Source organism: Rhopilema esculentum, chromosome 7, assembly GCF_057945365.1.
Source record: "Rhopilema esculentum isolate cy_ngs chromosome 7, ASM5794536v1, whole genome shotgun sequence".
Lineage (NCBI taxonomy): Eukaryota > Metazoa > Cnidaria > Scyphozoa > Rhizostomeae > Rhizostomatidae > Rhopilema > Rhopilema esculentum.
In genome coordinates this window covers 27,583-36,187 of record NC_142821.1, presented here as the reverse complement: position 1 = coordinate 36,187, position 8,605 = coordinate 27,583, and the positions used below count along the sequence as shown (strand labels likewise).

The 8,605-nt window shown below is 35.9% G+C and overlaps 1 protein-coding gene across 3 annotated transcripts; it reads right to left on the bottom strand.

The window, feature by feature from the left end:
* Positions 1-146: 146 nt before the first annotated feature.
* LOC135683851 (pseudouridylate synthase PUS7L) lies at positions 147-8,584 on the bottom strand. Of its 3 annotated transcripts, none has more exons than XM_065199225.2 (2): positions 8,491-8,584; positions 147-3,469 (listed from the first exon to the last, which is right to left on the bottom strand). In XM_065199225.2, the coding sequence occupies exon 2, from the start codon at positions 3,462-3,464 to the stop codon at positions 1,323-1,325; it is 2,142 nt and encodes a 713-aa protein (XP_065055297.2). In that variant the 5' UTR covers positions 3,465-3,469; positions 8,491-8,584; the 3' UTR covers positions 147-1,322. The 3 variants fall into 3 exon arrangements, with proteins under 3 accessions (XP_065055297.2, XP_065055298.2, XP_065055294.2); XM_065199226.2 differs by having other exon boundaries at positions 8,450-8,528; XM_065199222.2 differs by lacking the exon at positions 8,491-8,584 and adding an exon at positions 7,133-8,435.
* Between the last annotated feature and the right edge of the window lie 21 nt (positions 8,585-8,605).

Here is an 8,605-nt window from a genome sequence, read left to right as displayed (position 1 = left end):
TGAACAACGATATAAAATAGAAGATAGGCTAGAAATGAGACATGTTCGCTGTGAACAATGATATAAAATAGAAGATAGGCTAGAAATGAGACATGTTCGCTGTGAACAATGATATAAAATAGAAGATAGGCTAGAAATGAGACATGTTCGCTGTGAACAATGATAATCTCTGTGAACAAGATCGATGATATAAACAAACAATTCAACAAAGTCATCAGACTGTCGCAGTCATAACTGTTCAAATCTAATAAAACCGAAGGCAGTGATCTGTCCTATTTTACCCTTCATTATAAATATTAACAGTCACACCATCTACATCCGTCAAATTCTTAAAAACGTTGGAATACTTTTTCAAAAGACACCGAATCACAAAACGTATGGTAGCAAAGCCCTACTCTAGCCCTACAAAGGCAAACAAATCTTGGAGAGTGGTTAATTTACTATAAATTTCGAGCATTAAATTGCATTACAAGATATCTCACTGCACCTATTACATCATATCCAACTTACATGTTGTCTTTTCCATGCGCGGCATAACTTTATAAATACATATTACCATAGTTCAAGAATTGTTATGGCTACACTACATCATTAAATCATACAGACAAAAATTTGGAACTCAGTTGTTCTATATACAACGCTACCATACATTGCTACACCTTTGCTATCATCATCCCTGGACGCCGAGGTGAGGGGAAACCCAGATGTAGCGGGCCACACTGATCATAAGCCCTGAAATGCTCCACCTGGAGGATTGGCTGAGGAGCTGGCAAGGACACGAATTTCAAAGCACAACATGCATATTTATTTGTATATATAAATTGAGTTTTATATATAAAAAAGTATAGCATGTCTCGAATGACAGACGCCTCTCTCATTCTGGCAAACTACTCTAGCAACAATTTGGATCCCAGATTTCTACCGGCACAAGTCTTATTGATAATGTCACTGTTAAAAGAAAGGGTTTCTTATCTCAACGTTTCTCATTGTCATTGTTGAACAAGGGTAGTAGGTTGATGAGAAGTTAAAGTATTTTGCTGAAATATGGTAGCTGGCTTCAGGGCATTTCGCTATAAAATAAAATTGTTAAAAAAGTCTGATCCACAAAAACAGACTTACGAAAACCCTACGAAAGTTTCATTTGCCACATTGCAGTACGTGATACATAGCTTGATTTCAGAAGGAACGACGAATGCGTGAAATACTAATAGATGCCAGCATAAATTGAAACAATATTCCTTTCTAAACGAAGAGTATTCTGATGAATTCAAACTTTCTGTTTGCTAATTTGAAAATATATAGAGAAAACGCAGAGCCACATTTTACTGATTCATAACTTCTCTTAGGCAAATAGTGGCATAAGACGCCGCCTTAAGCGAGAACTGAAACTCAACGTTGATTGGATTAAGTCCATGTCCAGCTTGATCTTTAAGATTTGCACCCTCTCTTGGTCTTTCAGTACTACGTTCCATTTTCTGCATATCATCTTTCATACAGCGAAATTTCCATGTCATATTTTCTGGATAAGAGAGCAACTTACGATAAACTCCAGGGACGTTTAACCGCAATTTACGAATTCGAAAGTTGGACCTTGAGAGACCATCTCGCTTTAAAGCATTCTCATATTCAAGAGACAAGTGACTTGGGAAGCCAATCCTAAAACCTGGAAGAGGAAGCACGACTTGTGAAATTTTACATTCATCTGCAGAGTCATTTTTAAAATCTATTATCTTGAAATCTGAGTGGTTGCTTAATTCAACTGAATCTCCATCTACCACATTTAGTCCAAACATCTGTAGTCTCTTTGTTGCCATCCTGTTCCACAACAGACTACAGTAGCTATGCACGTACATGAGCCTTACGTGGTAGGAAAGACTTAGCAATGCCTGTTGGCAGCCTTTGTCTGAAAAACCATGCTGTTTGAGAGCTTTGAGTATAGTTATCTCTCTTGTTCTCCAACTTGGCATTATTTTTAGCGTAGCGATTACATCATTGGTAGCCTGGAAATGCCTTTTAGCCTCGTCAGAATCAGGACATTGGCCAGTCGGACTGAGTATCAAGCTAACTGCTCGAACAAAATCCTGTTTTAACATTGCTAAACCAATAACAGGTGAACTAACAGTACTCTCCTCAAAGCCAAACCGCTGCGTGCCAAAGTAGTTAACAAAGCCATTCATTTTCACATTATTAACAGCTGTATCTATCAAACTTGAGAGGTGCTCTCCTCTTTTAGATGTAATGTTACGAACAATTATCTTGAAAACATTCCCTCGCAGGTCGCCAAGCCGTAGCATTTCTTTGACTCTAACAATATTTGTTACCTCAAGATCTCCTCCCTTTAACTGCCTAGCAATCTTATTTAGATCTGCAAAATCGATATCTCGAACTGTTATGTTCTGGTAAGTTATAGCTTTCTTGTCTTTTGAACCCGCGTAACTAAAGTTAATAGATTTTGTCTTGAAGGCAACAGATAGTCTGGCTAATGCATCAGAAGTTTCGACATTACGTTTACATAAGACGAATCTAAAGACATCTCCTGGAGTATGTGATGGAAAAGAGGTATGTGATGGTCTTTTCTGTCTAAACCTAACATTAATGCTATTATCAGTACCATTATCACCAGAAAATGTTTTTGATTCTAAGAAAGACCCGAAATGAAATCTTATCAAACGATGGATGTTAGTACGCTGGCTTTTGTCGCCATTTATTTGTGCGATGAAGGTGCTTTTGTCTTTCAGAACCATTTGACAATTGACAAATTTGAAAAACCTATCAGCGCATTCTTTACTCATTCCCGCTTCCAAGAACTCTTGGTAAATGAAATCTTTGGAAACAGTGATTACAGTGTCTCCAGTATCATTTTTGATCACCGAGGTTCTCAGGTGTGGAAACAAATATCGTATACATTGGTGCATCTTTGTCCTGTCAATCTTGTCATTTACAACACCAATATTAACAGTCTGTTCCCCTTCATTGTCACTGCTTATGTGGTATAAATGGTCCAAGTCTGATTTGCTGATAAGGCTCTTAACTACCTCCTCAGGGTTTTCATTTATCGTCAACTGAGATTGTTTCAACTCAGATTTAAATTGTTTATGCATTGCCTGTCTTTGCCCAGTGATTTTATGACCACCAATGCACGAATTATCCAGCATACGGTTTATACTCTGGTGAACATTAGGTGTGTCATCAAATTTATATACCTCGGAGGTAACAAATGATTGTTCCATCTGACTCATGCTTCCTATCTTGGAAGAACGTCCTGTGAAAGCCGCATGTTGATCACTGATTGGTGTATCAGCGTAGTCTGAATTTTCAATTTCCCGATTTAAAATTGATTCTTCGCCATCGGCGATGACACCATTCATATCCATTTCTCTTACTTCAAAGTCACTAGAGTGCGTTTTGATGTTTCCAGAGAACGAGTGATGAGTTGAAACGAAACATTCTATTCCATACATCATTGAATCTAGAAAACAAGAAACTTTGTAAGATTGACTGAATTGTCTATTTAAATCTTTATACAGAAATACAGAAATCTTGATTTTGAAATATCTTCGCCTGCTTGCTTTGAAAAAATTACTACTGAGCCCTTTTCTAGCCGTTCTTCTAGCTAAAATATTGAAATTTGATCTACAAATCTTTCAAGTTTTAAAAAACCTTTCTGTCGATGTTGCAGAGATTGAAACATTTAATAAAGGTATTAAGCTGTGGCAATCCAATGGTTATCAAACTGGCAGTGGTGTAGATAGCAAAATTCATAGGAGGGGCAAGGAATTTAAAGTTTCTCAAAAAATATAGCAAGCATGTTTCCTATATTTGAACATAACATAACAACATCAGATCTGAGATAAAACAAGAGATAAGTCTTCATTCATTGAAAGTTAAGTTACATAGCTCCTAAACAATGACATTTTTAAGTATCATACCTTATTGAAACAGATTGTCAATCTGATTCAGATCAACAAAAGAAGTTGTTATATTCAGTTTTAAAATCTTTCCTCTCAAAACTTAATACTTAGATAAAAATAGACAACCTATGTTATTTTTCTGACAATATAGGAAATAGATTTTTGGACAAAATTGCAGTTTAGCTTTACATGGGATTTCTGGCCTCCATCTATCTATGCCACTGCAAACTGGTTAGGTGATTAAATCACAAAGAACTAAAACCAATTGTTGTATTCATTTTGAACGATAATCATTGATGTCACTGCAGTTTGATGACTTTTTATTTTGAAAGCCAACACCCTGAAAACTCTATTTCAAGTAGACTAAATGATAAGGCTCTGTTGCACCTATCATTATGGCTTAGCTCCCTTTTACAGCTAATCTATCTATCTATTCTGTCAAAAGTAACATAAAAAACACTTCTCTTCAGATATTTGCGTTTCTAATCCCCAGTGAAGGAAGATTACAAAAACTCTAGAAAAAGTTCATTAAATTGCAAAATTTCTTTATCCGGGGCAAGATGGTGAATCTGTATCAAACTTTGTATCAATTGCAAGATTTAAAATTTTCAATCAGGCTAAGACAGTTTCAAAGTGTCTAGTACCAGGTTGCCATATAGGTATTTTAAATTTATATCAAATAAAGGGTTACACCGAAGCTGAAAACTGAACAGGTTTAAATGGAAGTTAGGTCGATAAAAAGCTCGTCCTCTTTTTTATACACTGTTTTAAACAATGGTAGAAAAAGCGGTACAAAATTCTTTTCTTGTAAAAGTGGGTGCCCCCTAGCCCCCCAATGGCGCTATGCCTGCATGAAAAATGTACAACTTAAATTGATCTGTGTGGAATCAGGGGCGGAGCTACAAAACAATTTTGGGGGGTACACAGTTGAGATTTGCCGACAATAGGGTGTGGCTTTAGGGCGTAGTTGTGATTAGGGCGTGGCTTAACTCTTAACTTACAGCCCGGCCCCATAATATTGGCAAATCATATAAGACTACACACTTAGAAACAGCAACAAATATAACGCGAAAGACTATACCAAAAGAGCTGCTAACAGTAACGGAAGAACTACACTCTTTGTTATAAGAAAATTTTTTATAAGAACACAAGCCTCGAAATTGATAGGAAATTAAGACGAGGGGCGCATCGAGAGGGGGGTGAAAAGGGGCATAAGGTCCAGGGCGTGTGCTCAAATGGGGCCCGTAATAATGCGAAAAGATCTATTTACAATGCAATAAAAGCTATTTATTATATGTAACCAAGGCTTTTAAGTTTATTGCAGAGAAATGCCCACATGTCCTAGATTCATGTAAACTGTTCTTGAACAATCTTGTAAAAATCCTTAAAAACCTTTACAACCATTGTAACTGAAAAGAGCATTTATCGAATTTTCCAGGAGACTGAAGAGCCCCCACTACCAACTGCCCCTCCTTCATATTGGCATGAAATGCACCCTGTATTTCCTATCATTTGAAATAAAAAGTTTTGAAATCTTTAGAATTGAAGGCTGTTTAAACTAAGTTTTATCACACTTACTTGCCCTTTATCAATTAATTTTGATTTTACCACTGCATACAATTTTTCTTATAACTGTTAATTTCTTACATTAATTGTAATTCTTTATATTTTGAAATTCTCAATAAATTTCATAGAATTCAGGCGCTAATCCAGACCCGTTTGACAGGTTTCAAAAACCGGTCAGATTTCTAGAAATTACAAAGTTTTATGTTTTAGTAAATATCAGTAGTGTAGTGTCAAGGCATGCTAGTAATGCGCCACATGCCCTGTAAAATTTGGTCAAAAATAGTTCAAAATCCATCTTTTTTGAAAAAAACAGCTTCATTTATCATCAATAATAACGCACTTTGTCGCATTCTTGCTCCTGCCATTGGAGTTCATTGTGCCCAACCTAATTTTTACCCAACAGTAATGCTAGTAATCTCTATGAGTACTTCGCATCCCTGTTTCTATAGATCACTTTCTATTGAAATCAGTGGATCCTGGCTAGCAACCTTTGTTTGCAGCGAATCTCATTTCCTGGGAATGTGGAATTCTGACTGCATTCCCTGATTTAAAATAGTTGTTTTTCCCCTTTTTTGATGCAATCTTTTGCTAAAAATAAATTGGATGGTTGTATCAACAAATAATCTATCATGGTGATGGAAGGTTGATGCCATTTTTGGCTGTGAGAGTTGAGGATCGAGCTTTGAAAAGAAAGCAACTGATCTCAGCTTGCTTCAAATGCAGTTGTTCAGTAAAGAAAGTCATGTGGCCAGGTACTGAGAAATAAAGAACCAGATGTATGTTGATGTATCTCAGTGCAATTCATTGAGATTTGGATTAGAACAAGTGCAATGAGTAGACTGTAGAAAAGCAAAATATGAGATTCTTAATGCTATTTTTCATCATTCCTTGGCTGAAGTCATTAAACCAAATGTATATATTTCATCTATTTTATAATATACGCAACAAGATGACTGTGAAAAAATGATCATATTTTCATTAGTATAAACATCATTTAGAATTGTGTTTCAGGTGCTCTTTTTTGAAATGGTAGACATTTTTTGTATAAAAACATGATTTTAACAATCAACTGGCATTAAAACTGCAGCTTTTGGGGTTTACCCCTGGTCTCCAACAGGGGCGTTGCCTGTTGACCACACCCCATACCGCATACCCACTTCAACAGCTCACGCAACGCCACTGATAAATATAAAGAGAAAAATGTTTAAACATCAAAAACATCAAGAAACATCTTGATGCATGAAGCAATCAAGTTATTGTTGGTGCTGTTTGTGTCACAGTGCTCATTTTCAATGTAGTCGATCAGCATCAACAAAGGTATCTTTGAAACTGAAAAGAGTTTTCTAGGTTGTGTAACAGAAGAAAATCTTAACCCAGTCATCCATTTATTTAAAGCTATTTTTAGCTTTCAACCCAGTCAAAAACTGCTCAAGGTTGCAAAATATGAAGCTTCAAGCAGCTTATAAAGGTTCCACTGGATTCTGACTGGGTTGCACTTAGTTGAACTGAAATGTGCAATGGAAACAAATGCACTTTGCATTTAAGTGAAGTTAATAGAGTTCGGTAAAAAGAACGATAAATTTTCAAAAAAATAATAAATAAAGCAACATATACTAAAATCAAAGCAAGGTTGTTGAAAACAAAAAGAAACCTACAAGGGCAAAGAGCCATCCCACCAAATGAACAGAAAACTTATTACAAGGCAACCGATAAACAGACATCTGTAGAATTTTTTTTCTTCTATAACTAAAATTTAAAATTACAATAATTTTACAGGCATATTTGCACAAAGAGAATATAGCATGTTTGGAAAACAATGATCTAGCCAATTCTCAAAAGGGCATGGCTAAAGATCAAAGGGTGGGTTATTATATTTTTGACCATGCTTGTTTACGTGTATGCAATAATCTGATAAAAAAGTTGGTGAAATGAAAAGCTGAATTGAAGAAAGTTGTAAACATTTAAAAATTTGTAAACAGAAAATCCTGAGAGGTAACATGTTAAAAATTTGAAAATCATCTTAAAAAATGCAAATATCTCTGACAGGATAGTGCTAGGCAGCACCTGACCCGCTCTCTCTCCCATTATGCCTCTTAGAGAAGCAATGTAAATTCTAATTCTCAACTACCTCTGTGATATAAATTCTAATACTTTCTATGACCTTTGATGAAAATATCAACAAGCTATGTTCATTTGACCGAATACTTAAGTTTGTCAATAGATATTCCGCATCATTTAGGGAGCTGATAACTTTCGGAAAATTGATTTAATATTTGCTAACAAAATGAGCCCTTGCTAAAACTTAACTGAATTTTAACAATTGGAACTGAGCCCCCAGAGCCCCCTCCGAAGCATCCCTGAAATCACTTTGTTGGCATACAGATTTACCTTCAAAATCTCCTTCCCAAAATCAGCTGATAGATACAAGATGCTCGCAGTGGACATATTTTTATAGCTAAGACAATAGGGTAGGTATTTAGGGAGCAAAGATACCTAGGAATGTAATGGAATTTCCCAGGGGAAAAATGTGAAACCATTCAAATATAATCCGGTCATAATTTTTCTGGATCCGCATCTGAAATTTGATTCCTGGTTTAGCATGATTATATTTTTTTGAGGGGAATGGCTTAGGGTAATTTTGCATGAGCCGTACAATTTGCATGAGGCGTACATCTCCGGCCCACTATGACTGTTTTGATGTGGGCTTTGAAGCATTTTGTTATGGTAGTATTTTGCAAACTTCTAATTCAAAACAATTTAAGATTCGGATTAAAATGGTAAGAATTTTAGTCTATGTAACTTTTCCACTGAAGTGCGAGGAGAAAACATGTGATTTCAATGTTTCTCCATCAGGAACTACTTAAAGTAGAACTTTGACGGTAGAAACCTTCAAAATACAGTGGAGTTTTCAAAACCTTTAATCTTTTAAAAAACATCAACATTAGCAGGTTGAAAACTTGCATCAAGAGTACCTTTGCAACTTGAAAGTATGGTGTCAAACCAAAATCCTTACCTGCATTCTGAGTCTTGCTTGGTTAGTAGATATTATCACAGAATGATCATCTAGAGTAATATCCGAAACGAGACCGTACATCATATGCCTTTGGGAGTCTGGAACTGACTCAGGG